Source organism: Balaenoptera borealis (genome assembly GCF_965194805.1).
Source record: "Balaenoptera borealis genome assembly, chromosome: 3".
Taxonomy (NCBI): domain Eukaryota; kingdom Metazoa; phylum Chordata; class Mammalia; order Artiodactyla; family Balaenopteridae; genus Balaenoptera; species Balaenoptera borealis.
Window position 1 is genome coordinate 134,936,084 of NC_138866.1, and position 22,571 is coordinate 134,958,654.

At 36.3% G+C, this 22,571-nt stretch overlaps 1 protein-coding gene across 7 annotated transcripts in view; it reads right to left on the minus strand.

Moving 5' to 3' along the window:
- Positions 1 to 22,571, minus strand: part of LRRC28 (leucine rich repeat containing 28) — a 172,785-nt gene that overhangs the window by 51,050 nt on the left and 99,164 nt on the right. For 4 of the 7 annotated variants that reach the window (XM_082387101.1, XM_082387095.1, XM_082387097.1 and 1 more), the window contains one exon: positions 9,105 to 9,311. The exons of 2 other annotated variants lie outside the window; for them this stretch is intronic. In XM_082387101.1, the coding sequence (XP_082243227.1) occupies positions 9,105 to 9,311 (207 nt within the window). The remainder of the gene's footprint in view (positions 1 to 9,104; positions 9,312 to 22,571) is intronic. One more of the 7 variants, XM_082387098.1, reaches the window with a different exon arrangement.

Below are 22,571 nucleotides of genomic sequence, written 5' to 3' on the forward strand. Positions count from 1 at the left end.
TAAAAAATTGAAACTACACTGATAAAATATAAATGAGCTCTGGCCTCAGATATGACTGTCAGAGCCTGCAGGGGTTTCAGGGAAAGATTCTTTACTTGAGTTTATGCAGTGGTAAGGAGTATAGGATACTAATTAATGGAGCAGGAACACACTCTCAGAGTCAGAGAACTTGGGTTTGAATCTTCATTCTTCTATTTACTAAATGTGTGTCCTTAGCTTCCTCATCTGTATAAAGAGAAAAATAATGCTGTCCCTTAATTTTAGTGAAAATTACTAACAAAGTTCATAAATTATCAAGCAGAATTCTTGGCATACAGCCTTCTCCAGTATATGGCAGTTGTTATTATTCTCATTATTAGTGACACATTTGGAAGTGTGGCCTACAGTAGAAGGCCAATTAAGAGAGAATTCTCTTTGGCGTGCAGCAAGAGGTACTCTTTTCTATACTTTAACTGCACAGAAAAGAGTTGGAGGCAACAGCCTCTAGAAACAGTGATTCATCTCCCTGAGCCAAGGACACAAAATGGGACATGACAGAGGAAACACCTCTCTCCTCTAATATACACAAAAGAGCTTGTGCAAATTAAATGAGGCTACATGCAAAGATCATAATACAAAGTTAAATAAAATTTGCCACTTGCTACTTCTTATATGGTTTAGTCCTCTTTCCTAGCCTAGTTTTATAGGAAAAAAATGAAGAGTTGATGATTTTAAAATGCTATTTGGTTTAGACCTTATCTCAGGTTTCAATATTCCAAAGATTTCTGTTTATACCTCCTGACCAATTTGTGTGGGGAATATAATTTTTTATATATGCCCATAATGGAATGAACTATTTTCTACTGAAGCTGAAAGAAAACACGAATCAGCTGTGTTCAAATCTATTATACATTAGCCAGTATATTATCACACAGACATGAGTATTTAATACAAACATTTAAACTTTGCAAATAACACAATCTCAAATAGAGTAAGAAAAAGCAGTACTGAAATTACAAGATGTAGTGGGCTTTGGAGTCAGACCTCTGAAACCTGGCTTTCCAATTCAAATGCTCCAAGCCTGTTACCTCCTCTGTGAAATGAAGATAATAATACCTATGTCATGAGCTTGTTATAAAGATTCAGCAATGTATATAATGTCAAGCTTGGTCCCTTGCATAATAGTGGTACTCAATACATCTTAGTCTTTTATCTCTCTCTCCTGAATATAAAGTGAAGATCAGAAAACAGAGTGTAGGATTCTAAAGAGAACCAGGCAACCCTTGCTTTAGCTGACACAGCACAGCCTGCTGGCAAGGCTAAGACAACTAAACACCCAGCAAGGTCACAGGCTACACAGGCACGGCTGTGAGAGTGTGCTCTTGCCAAAAAGCCGTCAGCTGGCAAAACCCCAAGCACAAAGGAACGGCATTTTTAATCATAATGAGGCTGAAATATAAGTATTTTCTGCATGAAAAAGCTTTGAGCTATTTCTTCTATTCTTAAAAAAGAAAATCTTCACTCAATAATTAACTTTGGAAGAGACCGTTAATCTACTAGCTAATAAGCTGGTTTGCTTCTTCCTTCTCTTAATTTCAACGGACCAATAGTTTTCAATAAATATATCATGCAGTAATATTTTTTTAAGTTCCTGTGCAAAAATTGCTCAGTATGTGAACTATGTAAAGCAAGGAAGTTGTCCATCTGCAAAGATGCTAAAGCAACAAAGAACTTTTTCATGTGGCTTTTTAAAGTGGTGTACTGTGTCTAAAATGTTTCCCTTTTTTTTCTTCCAGACTCATAGATCAAAGTATTGTTACTTAAAAATTAGCAAAAGCTAACAGTCCTGCATAAACTCCAATTCTCTCTCTCTCTCTCTCTCTCTCTCCCTCCTTAAACTTCAAGGCCCCGGCATATGCAGTCCACATGGCTGAAGATGGAACAAAAACCTCCTGTGTGTTGAGGCTATTGCTCTTTTAACTGTAACTGTAAAAGCAAGCACAGAATGACAGCATGCGCCAGACCAAATAGGATGTTTACTGCACACTAACCAGCATGAAACTAATTTATTTTATCAAAAGGTGAATGATGTATTCTCTTCAACAAAATGATGGGGCAATAGAAACCACACATGAAAGCAATAGGCCAAAACAGGTTGTTTGGAATGCTCTATCAATGTAATTCCAATTATTGTGGTTCAATAAATCAGATAGATTATTAGTCACAATTACACTTTTAATTACTATAAAAACTGGGTTTCTTCACAATGAATTCAGGGTAATTTACAGTGTATTCCAAAATTATCTTTAAAACTAATTAAATTACCTACGTGATGCGTTTGACAAAGAGAACTTTTTGACTACTTATTCAGAATAATGAATTTTTTAGAGTGTTAGTTTCTCTAAATACACACATACACACACACACACACACACTCCATTAAATCTTTTACATAATCATGTTCTTTCTGATCTATTCTACTTTTTTTTTTAAATATCTTTATTGGAGTATAATTGCTTTACAATGGTGTGTTAGTTTCTGCTTTATAACAAAGTGAATCAGTTATACATATACATATGTCCCCATATCTGTTCCCTCTTGCGTCTCCCTGATCTATTCAACTTTTACCAAATAAGATTTCACAGTGAATTTAATAAGATACTTTACACACAGTAGATCATCAACTGTTAAATTAAAATAAATTGATTTTAATGAATTTGAATGACTGAAGGCTTCCTCTGCAGTTGGTTTAAATATTCAAGCATTAGCATCTCTACTTGTGTTGCACAGTCAAGTAATAAAGAAATTATTATAAGCAATGGGCAAGACACTGTGCTAGATGCTTAGGGTATAAGACACAAGCTGTCCCAACCCTTTCTTACAGTCTAGTCAAACAATAAAAGTTTATATTGATTGTGTGCTTATGTAGTATTTAGGAGTGATAGAAGTGTTTTAAATCTTATTTAATTCTCACAAAAGTGCTATGAAGTAGGTATCAATATTACCCCATTACTGAGACTTAGACAAATTAAATAGCTTTTCTAAGCTCAAGATCATACAGCTATTAAATGGTAGAGCTGGAATTTAAAAGCATGCCTGCCTGCTTCACCATGACGTTAGTTAGGCAGCCTCCCTTAACAGATCATTTCCATATAAGCAGGGCACTCCCACATAATGTAGGAAGTGACACTACCTAGCAGGCTGCATGGGTGCAGTGGGCACCTGAGGACGGGCATGCCCAAGCATCCAGGTGTGATGTCAGGAGACACTGACAAGGAGATAAATATGAACAAAATATCCCTTTGCTTCTGTTAAAAGATGAGATAAGTGATGGGGTAGTTCTGACTTACAGGTTTAGGGCAGCAGTTGCAAGAAATACGAAGAATTCCTTCAGAGAAGATCCTAGAGAAGGAGCCTTCACGCTGACTGTTCCGCACAGGCTTGGGCATTACAGCAGCACACCTTCTAGGCCAGGGCAGCCAGCGCGGAGAGCAAAACATCTTCACTCTGCATCTTACCTTCAGCTCTTGCTCAGCTGGACTGGGACCTGTCCTCCCTCTCCCCAAATTTAAGAACTTGGCTGAAAACTAAGACTGACAGAAACTCCAGATTCTTGCTTTAAAGTCAACTGACAACATCTTCCAGACTTTGCTTGTACTGTACATTCTTGCCACTATTTAGAAAACCAAATTAACAAAAACTTTGCTGGCAAAGATTCTGCTCATGAATCTAGCCCTCACACTACTTATTTTTGTTTCACATCTGTACCTTTTTAAGAATAAGCAGCAATTCTTTTTTTAAATTGGTATCTGAGGAAAACAGGGTTCACTTTTTCATATTAATCACTGCCTACTCCAAAATCCTATTCCAAAACTTTGAGAAAAATATACATTTGTCCCTTTAAAGTTCACCTACTCTAGGTGAACTTTTCTCTTCATATATTAGCATAGTAAAGTCAATGTCTGCCCACACTGTAGAAGCCATATTAAATAATCCTGTTAATGCCCTAAGAAAACCTTAAGGCAAGAGTAAAGGCCTGATATGATAAAAAAAAAAAAAATAAAGCAGAGGGGATCATTAAGACAGTGGAAAAAGTCAGATGAGTAAGCAGCACCAGGACGAAAAATTTTTGTTATAAATACTTGCAAAAAGATAGAGGTCAAAAAGGAGGACTGAACATCCATTTTCTTGAACAAATACACATTGCAGAGTTATAACTTTGCTCCTGAAATAGGGTCATATAAACTTTAGTTAACAGAATACTTCTCTCTCATTTCTTCCCACTACTAGTTTTTGAACCTTGTTTTCGAGCCTTTCTCATTATGCCTTTGATTAGAGACCTGCCCAAAAGTCTCTACAGAACACGATTTTAATGGCATGTTTGGGTCCTTCCTTGGAAAGCAGAAGATACTTCTACTCAAAAATAGGACTGGGGCTTCCCTGGTGGCGCAGTGGTTGAGAATCTGCCTGCCAATTCAGGGGACATGGGTTCGAGCCCTGGTCTGGGAAGATCCCACATGCCGTGGAGCAACTAGGCCCGTGAGCCACAACTACTGAGCCTGCGCGTCTGGAGCCTGTGCTCCGCAACAAGAGAGGCCGCGATAGTGAGAGGCCCGCGCACCGCGATGAAGAGTGGCTCCCACTTGCCGCAACTAGAGAAAGCCCTCGCACAGAAACGAAGACCCAACACAGCCATAAATAAATGAATAAATAAATAAATAAATAAAAAATAAGACTGATTCCAACCTCTGGGACTTCTGGTCTGAACCAGAAGAAACTTTTTAGCACTGAAACATATTTAAGGCTACAAACTTTGCAAACTATTCCCATTAAACAATGACCTCAAGGCAGTACTTCTTCAAGTACTTCAAATACATTCCATGGTTCAGTAAAGTACAGTTTACATGCATCTCTAAGTCTGAGATTAAGGAATTATTAATTGGTTTCCATCTGGTTTCCATCCTGGAGTTGAAGTTCTAATAGCTTCACTTTGTGGACTTAAATATTTCCTTACAAAACAGTAAACAGCAATTCTTTCCCTGACCTTCTAAGCAGATACAGGGAAAGCAGGAACGAGAAGTAATAGAAAAAACAAGTGTAGTTAAAAATTTGTGTCTTTTATATGCCATTTGCAACAAAAGAAGAGATTTCAGAATGGGTTTTGAAAATGCCTACAAGCTACTTTCTAAAACTGCACCAATACTTGGAATAAACTTTTCTTTTTTTCCCTACACAATGTATCCAGCTCCTACAAAGGAAAAACGACTAGAGCTACTACAAAAAATTGGAGTGATCTCCTGTTATGTGATAAAGGGACAGTTTTACATCTCTATCAAAGTTATAGGGTATAACCCACAGCAATAAAGGAGCTGTCATTTCACTCATAGCACACGTCCTTGGCACACAGAATAACTTCTCCTGAGAAAATAAATACTTCACTACTAGAATGTCCAAGAAACAACAACTCTGGGACTGATTAGAAACATAAATAATTACCCATTAGTAGGAAGCTGTTTTCTTGCTAACTTTGGGGTTTACTACATGGTAGTTTACACACCAGGATACTCCGTAAATCTCAATGTCATTTGTTCTTAGTTAAGAATTCATTCACTGTTTTCTAAATTAACACTCAAAAATTCCACCTGCCACCGTGGGTGCAACTTTTGTTTTCTTAAACTACAGAAGTTCCTGACATTGAGTTTAGCTGACACAGCACTTCCTGGGGGCGAACTAAAAAAATGCTCTTCCATAGTCAGTCTGTACATGGGCAACCTCACAGTACTTGTATCTATTATTCAACATTAAATAAGTTGTAAACATTACTGAATAATGGCTTATTAATTATGCAAGAGAAACCAGTAAACCTAGTAAAAAAGCCTTACAGGAAAAAACCCTTTTCTTTGTATTTTCCTAAATTTTCAGAAGCCCAGAGGTGAGTAAGATCTTTATGAGGTATTTAGTCAACAGAGCTATATTGAATCAACAACAAATATTCATGTTTCAAGGCCTCTATTAAATCTCATAGCATGAGGCTCAAGTGATTAATTTCCCCTCCTCCTCACTGACAGCAGTGGGAACAGAGCTTCTGTGTGTAGACTGATCTGTCATTCAGCTGTCATGGTATAGTTATAGCACGAACATCCTCCTTTCCTGATACAACTTTTCATCTTAAAAAGAACACAATCCACGAGTGTTAATGATTTTGATAGTATCACAAGTGATTTAAGTCATCCTTACTATAGCTTCTGTAGTCGCTTTTTGAAGAGGCTGTAATCTGACATTCCTTTAAAAAGCCCCATAAAAAACTGCTTTTCTCCTAAGTCAAAGTTCTTTGGCAAGAAACTGAATTCAGTGAGTAGCTCCCCAAAATAAGACTCCTACCTCCAATCACAGGCAGCGATATTAAAGCACCCATTTCATAAACACTCAAGTTCTACATTAGAATCATGGTTAAACATAGGAGCCTTCTATTTGAAAACTGTAGTTATGTGTATGTGTATACACACTGTATCTTCTAACTACTGTAAAGAGGCATCCCTATATGCTAAGTTTCCAGGAACAGTTCAGTTCTCTGAGGAAAGGCAGTGCCAGCAGCTGCCTGCTTCATTTGACTCTGTCCTGCATAGTTCTTAGCATTAGACGGCTTTGCTGTATCAGAAAGGAGTTCAAGGAAGGGTTTCAAGTACACAAACTCCATGGAAGGACAGCTATGGACTTAATTATTTTCTTCCTAAAGACTTAACTGAATTCCCTTTCCAAATCCACCTTCAATGGTGTCAAAAACAAAAATCAAAAACCAAAATGAGACTGAGAAGATTGTTGATATTTCTGTCAGCTTCAATTTCCTCATCTTCATTGATTATGCTGTCTCTGCTCTTCTGAAGCCCTCTTTGGGCAACCTCATACTGTGGCTCTCTGGTTGTCCCACCCATTTCTTTACAAAGATCATCCAACCCAACAATATAGAAAGGCCACCAGTGCTTGTCTTGGCCCCCTGGCCCTTTACTCATGCTGTTCTCTGAGACCAGGGCAGAGCATTGCTTCAGGCAGTCTGTTTCTTTCTCACTGGATGATCTTCATCACCATCCTCTTGCTTGTATGTCTTTCTAAAGTAGAGTAAAGCCTGCCCACAGGCCTGTGTCCTGTCAGGGCTGTGAGCCTTGTGAGTTGAGATGGCACCCACGGGAGTGTGGAAGCTGCTTCCATATCTTGGGCTGTACATGGTCTCAGGTTTGAGAGTTATGGTGACCTTGAATGTTGGGAGGGACCCTCCTCAGAACTCAGTGCAGACCCTCTTGCCTCTCTTTGATAACATATTAACAAGTTCACAAGAAAAACCTCCTCTATCACAGAGGCAAGGCTTTGTGGGTGACAAGAAACCTGGAGATAGAAACTAACTTGTTAGGCTCTCCTTACCACTGAACACTGAGTGCTGAAGAAGGGATGTCCACTTCTGTAGCCACAGCAGCACTCACCACAGTGCATAGAGAAGATGCCCCAGTACATAAGTGAAAGCAGAAAGCAGCCGGGCAAAGTGTAATGAACTCTATCCTCTACCCCACAGCCATTTCTATCACTTTGCACTTGCCACTGCCACTCAGGTCATCTGCTGCTGTAACCACTCAGCAGGACACACAATGTCACTCCTTGGCACCCCAACCGTTAACAGTGGTCAGCCGCCTACTGGAATGGCTTCCCTCTCTTCTTCCAACACCACTGCCACCACAGCACATGCTCGGCTGTGTCACTGGTGAAACAGCAGGTAGGAATGAGTAGAAATTGACTAGGGGGATGAGGAACCACGGCTGGAGTGGATAAAAAACAGCTATTTTATTCAACTTGAAAATAACTCTAAAGTAAGCAGGATAAACATTGTTATTTCTGGTTTACAGACAAGGAAAATGAAGCTCAGAGAGGTTTTGGTGATTTACTCCAGGTACTGCTCTACAAAGTGGTGGAGCTAATCTAGAACCTGTATCTTTAGATTTGTAACTTGATGCTTGTCCACTATAATTGTTCTACAACCTGTGGTTTATGCAGCAGGTATATTTATTTTCTAATATCAATTTATATTCAATAATTTTCTCACTTGAAAAAAAACTCTGATTTCTTAGAAATGTAGGTTACTTCTGAAATGGTTTTACTTTATTTTCTTAATTTTTAAAAAGAATTTAATTATATTTATAGAAAAGTAATCTTCTTAAATTGGATAATTATTTATTATTACTCAAATTGATGTTCATGTCTCTCAGGATTTTCAAGTTTTCTTAAAGAGGTTTTTAATTGAAAATAATAATGTACACTGTACTATGGTGGAAAATATTTCCTTTTAGGGGCTAGTAAATTATTCACTTCATTGCCCTCAGAGATAAATTACTCATTATAAAAAATGCTTTTATGGATAAGATTATATGATGCTTATTCTAACAGTTTAGGGTTCTGTGGGCCTTCAAATTTTAATTTTTTTTTAAATGGCAGTTTTGTTTCTTACAAGTTAACAAAATAAGTCAATTCTCAGTAAAAATAAATATATTGTTTATTAAAGGCCTATGTTCTTTAACATATCAAAATGGGCCAGCTACAGAGATTTACAGTGCAAAGTATGTTATTTATTAGCCAGGGCGACATTTCTAGCTCAGCAGGCAGTTCAAAAGTCTTTAAAATTTTCTAGTCTGGTTATCTGGCAATACTAATCATTAGGATACTCAATAAAAATTTTTCTACATAGAAGTCAACATGTAAGCAGATATATTTGTACAGTAGCTATTCTTTCATATTGCTCAATACCTCTTGTCAATTTTATAATTTTATATATATAAAATATACGTATATAATACATATACGTATATTTTAATTCCTTTCTCTGAGTAAATCATCTCAAATCTCATATATTTTGTCTCTCGACAAACTTTTAGCACAAATTTTTAAAAATATGAAATCCTTAACAGAAATAAACTTTTTTAACTGGGAATGATGCTTTGTTCACTGCAAAAATGGATTTAGAGAAGCATCTTCAAGATAAACAGAATGAAGGAAACTAACTAATCCTTCCTAGTTAAGGAAACAAAGACTTTCCATCTTGTTCTTTAGCTGTTTTGCTTTACCACATAAACATGATTACTTACCAAGCGGCAAAAATGCAAGACGGTTTCCAGCCATGGAGAGCTCATTGAGGCTGGGCAGCTGGCAGAGATGGCGCGGCACACACCATAGACGATTTCGGTCCACAGTGAGGTACTGCAGAGAAAGGCACAGGTGAAGCCTCTCGGGTAAAGTTAGCAAACGATTGGTAGAAATGTCTAGTGTCTGCAGCTCCTTCAAATCGCCAACCTCTACAACCAAAATCAAGATAAATTGCATCCTGATTAAATGAATTAATTAAATAAATTAAATAAAATGAATCAACACTGTAACAGTTCAACCGAATAAAATTAGTAGCTGCAAATATTTCCACAGACATTAATACTGAAGTGCAGGATTTAGGTCCAGTATGCAAATAATCCAACTTAAGTAGGTGTCTTTAAATTAGTCTGCCAGAATTTTTTTAAAAGGGGAAAAGTGCTGGCATTGGAGAAAGGAGAAACACAAAGTGATGAATCTGAGCCAAAAGTCTGTTACTATGGCTTCTGCTTCCCGATGAATCAAAAGTTGTTGCAAATGTGAAAGAAGAACAATTACAGTCACTTCATGGTACCTGGTTCTTGCTACTTTTGTGGTTTTTACCTTCTATCTAAGTAGATAGTAGGAGACTTAAACATATAAATTATAGTATGCCAGTAAGTGCACCTTGTTCATGTGAACTAAGTAGAAAATTTCTGGTCTAAGAATGAGGATGGTTTTTGAAATTTTCACCACAGATTATAATAATAAAAATGAAATTATTGTAAGGTAATATTTTTAGATATTGTCTAGCCATGTGGTTCCTCTTTTAAAACCCAAAATCCTATGAAGATTTACTTTAATTCCACCTGAATGAAATCCTTCCATTTACTCCAATATTCCTTCATTATTGGTGTCTATATTTGTAATCTATTCCATGGTGAGTACAATTATGTCCCTGTCATACACCAAATCACCACTTCTGAAAGGGGGGGGAAGTTCTTTATAAGGTATTCTGTCCTTCTCAGGGAAGACCACCAGGAAGCACTCAGAGCAGAGGAGGTTCTGCTAACCAGTCCCTAGGGGAAGGACATTACTCTGTCCAGGACAGCACACTGCACTCGAGGCTCTACAGGGAGCACTGTGCAGGACAAGTCTGCTTCTCTCGTATCATGGAACTTTCGTATTGAAGACCACTGTAATGCCACCTCTCACTTCTCCAACCTGACCCTGTTCAACAAGTTGTTCCTCTCAGGTTAAGGTTTCTCATGATACCCCCCTTTTGAATGCACCCCACTGGGCACATTCCAGTTTGTTCAGGACTTGGATTAGTATGAGCAATGTCTTCTCTATTGGAGAGAAAATCTTCTGCCTCTTGGATGTCCAGTTACACAGATTAGCTTTTCTTATTGGCAAACAGCTTGGCAAACTATGGCTCACAGGCAAAATGTGGCCCATGGCCCACTTTTGTACTGCACGCAAGCTAAGACTGGTTATTTTTAAGTGTGGTAAAACCCAACAACAACGATAAGGAAAAAAAAAAAAAAAAAATATATATATATATATATATACACACACACATATATGACAGAGACCATATGTGGCCTGCAAAGCCTAAAAACATTTAGTATCTAACCATTTACAAAAAAAAGTTTGCTGGTCTTTGTTATACACTTACTCTTAACAAGAGCGTTTTTAATAACTATTTTTTATAAAAGTAATACGAGTGCAAAAATACATTAATTTCTAGTTATTTTACTAATATATAGAAGAGATTTGTGCTAGGAAGTTCACACTTTATTTTCTAATTTCCCCAGTACTACACAAATACATATTTGAAGACAGGAGATAGGATTCAATGAACAGTCTGTGACTCCCAATGGGAGTTTTGTTCTGTTTTCACCTAACTGATGCACATAGGGGTCAATTTCACTCTTGGCTCCATTAGCTCAGTATTTCCTCTAGCTAAGTCTGTCTGCCTATCTATTTCAGATTGCTTCTGATGGGGCGCGTGGCGGTGAGGGAGTTGACAGAAGAACATGTTTTAGAATTGAAGAAAAAGAAAAAGAAACAAGAAATCTTCCTGACCTCACTTTATGAAGTTATTAGGGGAGTGAAATGGGACATAAATGCAACGAATCAGCTTACACACCACAGAGCCAGGTGCTGAGAGAAGAATGAGACAAGGTCTCTGCCACTGAGAATCACATTACATATAAAAAACATTGTGATAGGAGCTCAGGAAAAGAAGAGTTAGATGAAGGGTTGGAGAAGCTTTTGCAAAATTTATTGAAGGAAATGAGAACTCGAATAGGTCAAAAAGAAAATGGATATAGCATTTCAAGCGAGGCATGGGGATGGGGTTGAAAGCATGAGGAAAGGAATGCAAGTGAAAAAATAAATACAACATGCACAATGGACTATTTGAGACCTGACAAGTACCAAAGATACCAATGGGAAAAAAGCAGAAAATAAGTTCAATACAGAGGGCTTGGTGGAGACGTGGATGATAATGAATACTGGGTAGAGAAGTTTGGACTTATCACAGTGAGAACATAACACTTCCTGAAGATTCTCAAAGGATGAAAGGACTCTTGGTAAATACGCAGAAAGCAATGACATGGAAAGAGATTGTAGGCTGGGAAAACAAGTAGACAGTTGATGAGAACAGAGGCAGTGTGACAGAGCATACAGGTAAATTCCAGAGATATTTTAAGAAAAGCAGAGAGTATGCTTGGTTGGAAATGGAAAAAGGTGAAACAGGAAAAAGTCAAAGATAATTTCCAAGTTTCTAGACTATTATACTCTAAGTATGGTGATGCCAATGCTAAAAACTTAATCTTTCTGTAGAAAAAAAATTTTAATTATACCAATACTTCTGAATTGCAGTACCTATAAGCCACCTACTTAAAGGAATTTGAAAAATCCATCAAAAATCACATGGGAGTAAAGCAAAATAAACTATTTTCATCATTATTTCAAAAATAGTTAACTGTGTAAAACAGTGTTTTGACATGGCTGCAAAAACTACTAAGGCTTGCAACTGTCCACCATTTTGATTCAGCATTGCCTTACTGTACTGTGAAATGGGGAAACAACATGTGATTATGAATTTAAATTTTCTATAATTTGATTATTTACTTTTAACAGATCAATATTCACACACTGTTTTAACAGATATGCATACATTTTCAGATATTAAAATTAATAACACTTTCGACAAAGAAAAGAACACATACTGTCAAGTATCAAAGGTCAAAGTACTAAGGAATGGGAAGAGGAAACAGGAGCTGACATTTCTTATTTGCTATATGTGATGAATAAGACTTAAACATGCAGGACTGCATATATTAAATGAACAAATGTAACAATAGGACATTTTTGTCTAAGTAGCTTAATATATAGGCCTTTTCACCTGTTAGAAAAAACCTGAGCTAATTATAATATTACTCCAATTACAATACTGAGTAAAATACTATATATAATATAGTTGGAAAATAAACGATGTTGTCATCCTACGAAAGTATTTGGGAAAGAGAGAGAAATAAAATTAAATAGCTTCTCAGGTGGAGTGAATTAAACATAATTTTCATGACCATTTTAAAACAGGCCACAAATATAAGACTATACATGGCATCTTTATTCTAACAAAATTAAAAAATATACTTATTAAGCTCAGCTAATGGGAAGTACACTTTTAGAAAACAACAGAGTCAAACAAACTTAATCTAAGATTCTAACTTAAACACAAGAGACATGAAATAAACCTGGGGTAGCAATATATCATGCAGGAATAAAGAAACAGAGTCCAAAGTGTGAGCTCAAGTTAAAAACTGGAAAACTATCAGCCAAACATAAATCTAGCAAATTTGGTCAATTTCAGAACCTACACTGAGGCCAGGACAACAGGATACTCTTAAATACTCTGCTGCTCTTCCTTCATTCCTGAAGATCCAAGTACCCTGCTTATATCATTTCCACCAGCCTGAAGAAATTTTATTTCTTTTAGAGTAGGTATGCTGGCAACAAATTCTCTTAGTTTCCCTGGGAATGTCTTTATATCATTGTAATTCCTAGAAATTGTTTTCACTAGATACATAATTCAGGGTTGACCATTCTTTACTTTCAGTACTTTTAGATGGTGTTCCACTGTCTTCCAGCCACCATGGTGTCTGAGGAGAAATTCACAATTATTTGAATCATTATTTCTTTAGGTGCTCTCAAGAATTGTTCTTTATCTTTAGTCATTAGCGGACTGATTACGATGTATCTGTAAATGGCTTTCTTTGAACTTATCCTATTTGGAGTCTGCTGACCTTTTTAAATTTGTAAATTTATGTCTTTCACCAAATTTTTGAAGTTTTAGACATTATGTCTTCAAATTTAAGAATTATTATATCTGGGTAAATATAACAAACTATCACTTTTCTCCTTTTAAGTTACGCATAACTGCTGAAAGCATTTCAATATATGGTGTAACTACTTATAAGTGTAACACAAAGGTCAGTGGGGTAATGTAAAAGGAGTTCCAAAGCAGATTTTGAAAGATCTGTATAATGGAATCCCTAAAGCAATAACTAAAAATAAGATAAATACCGAAAAAAAGATAAACCCAAAAAGCCAATAAATGAATTAAAACAGAATACAAAATATATATTCAAATAATACCAAAAAAGGCAGGGAAAAGGGAACAAAGAAAGAAAACCAGATGTTACAAACAGACAACTAATAATAAAATGGCAGGCCTAAATCTAACAAGATCAATAATAACATTAAAAGCAAATAGTCTGAGAATACCAATTAAAAGAGATGACCAGACTGGACTTAAAAACAAGACCTTACTATATTCTATCTAAAAGGAATCCACTTAAAATATAAATACATAGATAGATAAAACATAAATTAATACAAACATATGCCATGCAAACAATGATCCCCCCCCAAAAGCTGGAACTTCCAATATGATGGATTGAGGAGGACGCCAAATCCTCTGCTGAAAAAGCAACTATAAAAATTACACAAAATTATCAAAAGCAACCATTTCAGTACTCTGGAAATTGACCTATGCTTTTCAACAAATAGAGAAGAGCTTACTCATGAAAAACTACTGCACTTCAGATGAGAAGAACAGAAATCTGTGGCATGCTTCCTTGGGGTGGCTCCTATTCCCCCATCCAGCTTGGCTAGGACAATAGTTCTAATACGGCAGGGCAGGCTGCAAAGAACCAACAGCTTCACTGACGGAGTGGGCTGACTTGGAACAAAAGTCAGGGAGTTGATTTGGAACAAAAGGTGAAAAACCCGTACCCAGTACTGTTGTCAGTAATAATTAGTAATCTTGGTCACAAGCAAACATGAAAGACCAATGATTTTTATGAGGCTGAGGGGTTCCTGGTTGGGGAAAGCAATGGAATGGGCAGATAAGCCAGAACTGCAACAAGGAAGAGTGGGATATAAAGCAGTCAGAAAGTATTTGATAGACTCTCCACATATCCCAGGCTGACAGGAGGTGGTGAGCAAGCACAAGGGAGATCACAGAGGGCTCCAGCTACTTACATATCCCAGGACTACACAGAACTTGCACACATGCACAGAGGAGAAAAGAGAGGGTCCAACAGAAAATAATAGCTCGGGTAAACTTGAAAACTGCCTAAACATTAAATGTGTTTCTGAATCCACACATAGATCCACTGGCAGAGGATAGGAGCCTTACTAGCTTAAGGTGTTCAACCACTAAGTTATACAGACACAGGGTCAAATCACAGAAAGCTAGGCTTAAAAATTAAAACAAAAATAATAACAACAACAAAAAAACATGAAACAGAGACATCAGTCACTGTGGGGGAAATGAATTTCATGTTTTTAGTCCAGACAAATTACTAAGATAAATAAATAAGATAAATAAACAATCTTTAGGTAGGAAAAAATAATCAGGATCCAGAGTTGCTAAAATATATCATTTAAAATGTACAGTTTTTAAAAAAATTATAAGACATACAATAAAACAGGAAAGGGTAACCCATGTTCAGGAAAAAATGAGTAAACAGAAACTGATTCTAAGTGGACCCAGATGTTGGATTTAGCAGACAATGACAGCAGCTATAATAAAAAGCAGCTATAATAAATATGTTGAAAGAACTAAAAGAATAAGTTTAAAGACTTGGTGGAAATTATGATGACAATGACTCGAAAAACAGAAAACTTATTCTCAATAAAGAGATAAGAAAACAGAAATTTGGGAGTTGAAAAGTACAAGTGAAAAGAAAAATTCACTAGACAGCCTCAACAGTAGATCCAAATAGGCAAACAAGAAATCAGTGATAAATAGGTAACAAAAATTATCCAAATAGAAACCAGCCAAAAAGACTGAAGTAAAGTGACCAGGGTTAGAGATCTGTGGGACAAAACCAACTGCACAAACATATGTGTGACAGGATTCCCAAAAAAAGAAAAGGAGAATGAAGAAGAAAAAAATATTAGAAAAAATAGTGGCCATAAATTCCAAATTTTGATGAAAAATATTACTCTAAAGATCCAAGAGACTCCATAAATACCAAGGAGGATAAACAGAAAAGAGATCCACACTTATACTCATCATAAACGGTGAAAGACCAGAAAATCTTGAAAACAGCAAGAGAATAATTACTTATTATGTTTAGGGGAACAATACACACACGGCAAGAAGATCCACTCTCTCTACTCAAGTTTCTAGCAAATGCAATAAGGCAAAACAAATAAACTAACAAGAAATATCAAGACTGGAAAAGAAGTAAAAGTTTCTTTATTCACAGATGACATGCTCCTTAGTAGAAAATACTAAGCAATTAATAACAATTATCGGAACTAATAAACACTTTTAACAAGGTTGCAGGATACAAGATCAATATTTTTAAAATCAATTGTATTTCTGTATACCAAGGCAAACAATCCAAAAATTAAATTAAGAACATAATTCCAGGACTTCGCTGGTGGTGCACTGGTTAAGAATCCGCCTGCCAATGCAGGGGACATGGGTTTGATCCCTGGTCCGGTAAGATCCCACATGCTGCGGAGCAACTAAGCCCGTGCACCACAACTACTGAGCCTGCACTCTAGAGCCCACGAGCCACATCTACTGAGCCCGCGGGCCACAACTACTGAAGCCCACGCACCCTAGAGCCCGCGTGCCGCAACTAATGAAACCCGCGCACCTAGAGCCCGTGCTCCGCAACAAGAGAAGCCACTGCAATGAGAAGCCTGTGCACAACAATGAAGAGTAGCCCCTGCTCGCCACAACTAGAGAAAGTCTGCACACAGCAATGAAGACCCAACGCAGCCAAAAAAAAAAAAAAAAAAAAAGACAAAATAATTCCATTAACAACATCACCAAAAAAGAAAATACTTGGGAATAAACTTATCTGCTGAAAGATACAAAATACTGTTGAGAGACAAAATATCTGCTGAAAGCTACAAAATATTGCTGAAAGAATATCTAAATAAATGAAGTCAGTTCATGTTTATGGACTTGAAGACTTAACACTGGTTAAGACAGCTTGCTCTCCAAACTGCTATAACACAATCCTTATCAAAATCCCAAGAGGCTTTTTTAAGTAGAAATTAACAAGCTGATTTTAAAATTTATATTTGATGCTGCAGAGGGTGTGGAGAAAAGAAAACCCTCTTGCACTGTTGGTGGGAATGTAAATTGGTACAGCCACTATGGAGAACAGTATGGAGGTTCCTTAAAAAACTAAAAATAGAATTACCATATGACCCAGCAATCCCACTACTGGGCATATACCCTGAGAAAACCATAATTCAAAAAGAGTCATGTACCATAATGTTCATTGCAGCTCTATTTACAATAGCCAGGACATAGAAACAACCTAGGTGTCCACTGACAGAGGAATGGATAAAGAACATGTGGCACATATATACAATGGAATATTACTCAGCCATAAAAAGAAACGAAATTGAGTTATTTGTAGTGAGGTGGATGGACCTAGAGTCTGTCATACAGAGTGAAGTAAGTCAGAAAGAGAAAAACAAATACCGTATGCTAACACATATATATGGAACCTTAAAAAAAAAAAATCGGTTCTGAAGAACCTAGGGACAGGACAAGAATAAGGACGCAGACATAGAGAATGGACTTGAGGACACGGGGAGGGGGAAGGGTAAGCTGGGACGAAGTGAGAGAGTGGCACGGACATATATATACTACCAAATGTAAAACAGATAGCTAGTGGGAAGCCGCCGCATAGCACAGGGAGATCAGCTTGGTGCTTTGTGACCACCTAGAGGGGTGGGATAGGGAGGATGGGAGGGAGGCGCAAGAGGGAGGAGATATGGGAACATATGTATATGTATAACTGATTCACTTTGTATAAAGCAGAAACTAACACACCACTGTAAAGCAATTATACTCCAATAAAGACGTTAAAAAAAAATAAAATTTATATTTGAAATGCAAAGGCCCTAGAATAGCCAAAACAATTTTGAAAAAGAAAAATAATTACACTTCAGTGAATGAACAAACTTTAGCATGTCCATATAATGAAATACTACTCAGTAACAAAAGGAAATAACATATACATAACAACACGGTTGAATCTCAAATGCATTATGCTAAGTGAAAGAAGCCAAATTCAAAGGGTACTTATGTATGGTTCCATTTATATGATATTCTGGAAAAGGCAAAACTATACAAGTAGAAAATAGAATAGTGGTTTCAGGGCCTGGCAGGGTGCATGAAGGCTGCCATAGGGGGCATAAAGGAATCATGGGGGCTGCTGGAACTCTTCTATATTTGATTGTGATGGTGATTACGTAACTCAAAGGGTGAATTTTCCTGTATATTAAAATAAAAAATAAAAACAGTAACACAAAAATTATTTTTTAAAAAATTCTTTCTAAAAGATAAAAATATTTCCATTAAATATAATATATAAATTAAACATGTATATTTAAAAATTCCATATACTGATCATCTGAACATTGTAAGTCAGAATAATTATTCTTAGCATAAATTCATATAATTTAATCAGTTCTTAGCTGTTTTTATTTCTAACAATGTGTTACCTGCATTTTTTGAAGTCTTTTTTCAGTATGGTATTATGTTTCTTTTTAATAAAATTGTTTACAATTCATTTTATTAACAATTAGTTTACTAACACCTTCAAAAATATTTATTGCTATGCCATCTTGAAATTAATGTAGTATTACTGATGTAAAGTTACAACGCATTCTTTTTGGAATACAAGGGGAATCCTACTCTTTTCAGCTGGTCTCCGGGTCACCACACCAATTCTCAGGGAGTAAACATCAGTTTGGACACTTTATTTCTTTAGTGTGCCCAGAATAATCCTAACTTCAGTTGTTTGCACTGTTTACTTTCATGCTAAATATACAATACCTTAACTTTTCAGCTACTTATAGAGTATCCTGAAAATGATTTCATTACTGCCACACAATAAGTACTTAGACTAAGCATAAAAATAACATTAGATTGCCAATTTCAAACAAAAAAACAGTAAGTCTCCTTTAAATCATCATTCTCTGCTGATGCATACTGACCTCACCTAAAATTTAAATGGGAATGGGAGGGAAGCCACCTACTCCATGCCAAGCCAGTGACCACAGAGTCAATAACAAGGCTTGATACTTCCAAGCACTGGCTTTTTCTGGTACCCCTAAAAACATCTCTAATTTGAGATCCAAAGCACACTGGGTTAGGGAGAGCATACAGAGAAATAAAAGACAATACTTCAATGCCAGCCAAACTCCATTCTATATACAGTAAGTGTCCCTCTCTAGATTCATTCTCTTTCTCTTGATTGGGCTGTGAAACGAACATATTCTGGTATGTAGAAATAGGTTCAAACCATCAGCTGTGCAACTTTGGGTTATTTACTCAAATATTTAGATCATTGGTTTGATGTTAATTTAAAAATCATCTGTAAAAAAAAGAGATGGAATAGCACATACCTCAAGTGATTAGATGAAATATTTCACATAATTCAATAGTACATGGCAGAAAATCAATATTTATTTCTATTTTTTTCAGCTCACCATACTACATAATATTCTAAATGTAAAATCTGAATATAAATATCTTTTTGTAAGCAGCTTTTGGCTGAAAAAGCTTTCTGCAGGAAAGAGTTCTCTGCAGGAGACACCCCTTTGTCTTGTCATTAACCTTAAACCAAGCACCCCCATGCTCTACACATCTCTGGCCCTAGCACACCTTTCAAATCTTTTGATCACACAATACTTTGCCTAACTTGCTGGTTCTTTCCGAAGATCAAAGAAGCAGAAATGCAGAATAAGTAATTAACAGATGACCAGATCTATTAAACAAAAAAAAGTATATAATAAACCATCTTATTTTATGGATGATATTTTTTGAACTGGGTAATGACCAAATCTGGGAACAGTACTATAACTTGGCATTTCCTCTACAGGTAGAGACAAATAGAGAACAAAGGCTGTTGAGTGCCCTGTGACAGGCCATACTGCAAAATATGTATCAAATCTGTCTTCTTTCTGCCTCCACTGTTACCACACTGAGCCCAGCACCACTATTCTCTCTTGCCTGAACTCACCAAATTGCCTCCTAAACTGGTCTTCTTACTTCCAGGCCCCCTCCAATCCATTTTATACACAGAAGCTAAAGTGATACTAAGACATAGATCACATTCCTTCCCTGTGCCAAACTCTGCTCTGGCTTCCCACTGTACATGAATGAAATCTTAAACACCATCTTATTAGCAAACAAGGCCCCCCAGTCAGTCCTGGCATGCCTCTCATCCACCTCACTACAATCCAATTACCCTGCCTTTCTTTCTGGCCTGAGAAAGTGTCAAGCAACTTCGTCCCCCAGAGCCTTTGAATTTGCTGTTTTCTCTGCCAGGAATGTTCTTTGCCTAACTCCTCAAACTGTGAGCTCATTCTTGTTTTTCAGAATTTCACTATCACAATTCTCACAATGACCTTCCCAGACTTTCTAATTAAATAGGACCCCTCTTTCTCAATTGTAGCTATTTCCTTCCCTGCATTTAATGCAATCTTTAATTATTTTGTTTATTAATTTTTTAAAAACCATAGTCTGTGCCTCCCACTAGAAAATAAATGTCATAAGAACAGGCAGGGGCTTTGACTGTCTTCTGTACTGCTATATCCCTACCACCTAGCAGTGTCTAACTCATGGTAGGTGCTCAGTAAATATTCTTTGGATTAATTAATCCAAAGAATTAAGATTAATTAAGAATTAAGATTAATTTAAAACTCTTAAACTGTCTCACTTGTTAAGCAACCACAGACCTGAGTCACAGCTGCACAAAAGCCTCACAATTTATGACTCAAATCTGTTACGGAACTTTGAGACAACTCACAAATCCTTGAACAAGTAAATGTGAAATCCAAGACCGCCAGAGGATTGTTGCATACTGAATATAATTTGTTTTCCCCAATGCCTTATAATTATCTCTGTGAACTTGATGGGAGTACTCTATGAGATTAAAGAGATTATTGACAGAAGACTAGCTGCCCCAGACTCTTACGCATTTTCAAACTCTTGTGTATGATTTGCTATATTTGATACAATTTTAGAGAAAAAAATATAATGTATATAACTTACAAAGAGTGACTATAAAATAATGTACCTAAAATTTCAGCAAGAATTTCAGAAGTTAGATAAGCAAATAAATATTGTCCTTCAAGGTTGTCAGCGTGCAAAGCAAAATCAATTATATGTTTTTTCCTTCATATCTTTTGAAATTCCTGTTTTGTAACTGCCTTAAGATCTTGATATAGAATTAATTCACGGATACTAGGAATCAAATCCACCCCAAAAAGGATAAGGATTTCCCGCCATCAATTTCATTGAAAACTACATGCCTCAAACTCTGAAGGCAAGTCAAAAAGAAAAAAATTTTAAAAAGGTTTAAAGAAGACTGGCATCCCCAGAATAACATATGCTGAATGTGTTCAATGACAGCTCAGGGGCACTCATATAGCAATGATGCTTTCTTGGTTTGGGGAATATTTAGAAACGCTATCAAAAGGTAAACCACAGAGTCTTACTGGAAAAATTTGAAGAAATTCACAACGATTTTGGGTTTGTAAATTTAGAATTTGGGTATATTTGTTCAACTATTACATCCTTTTCACATTTAGGAAGGTGTAACCATATCCATCCAGTTTGGAAAATCCAAATCTATTCCTTAATTGGTCCATATCATGGGCCAGAAACAGCTTGAATTTGGTTCATATCATGATACAGTAAGACTAAGGGAGCGATTATTTGTGGGGGCTCAAACAGTATCAGCATATTTCTCCCATCTTCACTCTTATCATATTTCACTATAGTTTCATACTTACTTGCATGTGTTCCCTCCTATGATAGCAGGAGCATAATGTATTTCAAGGGCACCGTGAGTTAAACAGGTGTTACAAGACTTGCTTTGGAACCTATTCACCAATTATATTGTTTCTGAGGGATAATGGTTTAAAAATTAAACATGAAATTATAAACAACATTTTTAATAACCTTAGTAATATACTACCTAGGGTCTTCTAGCATAGGACAAAACTGGCCCTATAACGGGATTGCAATATATTCATAACTTTGTGTGTGGCAGGTTATGTTTAATAACAAATAATCACAATGGAGAATAAAATTGACAATACCAAAAAGTTCACTGAGAAAATCTATTAACTATGCATTTGTCTGTTATAAGCAATATACTAAAAGAACTTCCTAAGTTAAGAACAGCAAACCAGCAATTAAGAAGTCCTCTTAATTATGAAAGACAATTAAATGTTATTTGGGAACTTCAAAATAAAATGCTCCGAAACACAGGACATCTAAGAAGCACAATAGAAACTGATTTAACTTAAATATTTATGTCTGGGTATCAAGCTTGTCAATTAGTTCCCAATAGAAATTTTAAAATGTTAAAGACATTGCTTCAAAAAAGAAAATCACATTGTTTTGACATTTTACCTGGTGCTTTGCCTATGATTAAATTATGCACTAGACCTCTCACTGAATGTTCTTCAAAATAAGTTATTTGCCAGGTGTTAATTATTTATATAACCAAATAATCAATATGACATTTGAGGTATTGTACCTAGCAAAATGTCACTGAGAATACTGCAGAAGATAAGAAAAAGTATCTAAGAAAGTATTCTTGCTAAGTGGCAATTATAACTACTACTAGAGAGAAATGACATGTCTCTTCTTCAGACATATTCTGTCTTAGAAATTTAAAGGCCTTTTTTCTAAAACTTTGTACTTTATTGTTGCTTTATGTCAGTACATGGATGACCACTTGGAAAAATCTTTTATAGTCCTCATTCTGTAAGATTTATGGAGCCAACCTACGCAGATTTTCACTTTATGTTATACTTTAGTGATTGTCAATTTCACAGATATTTTTTCTAGGTAGGCTTTTTTCCTCTTTACTAAGGTAGCATGATGGAGTTTTTAGGTTTTGACCTGAATGAGACCA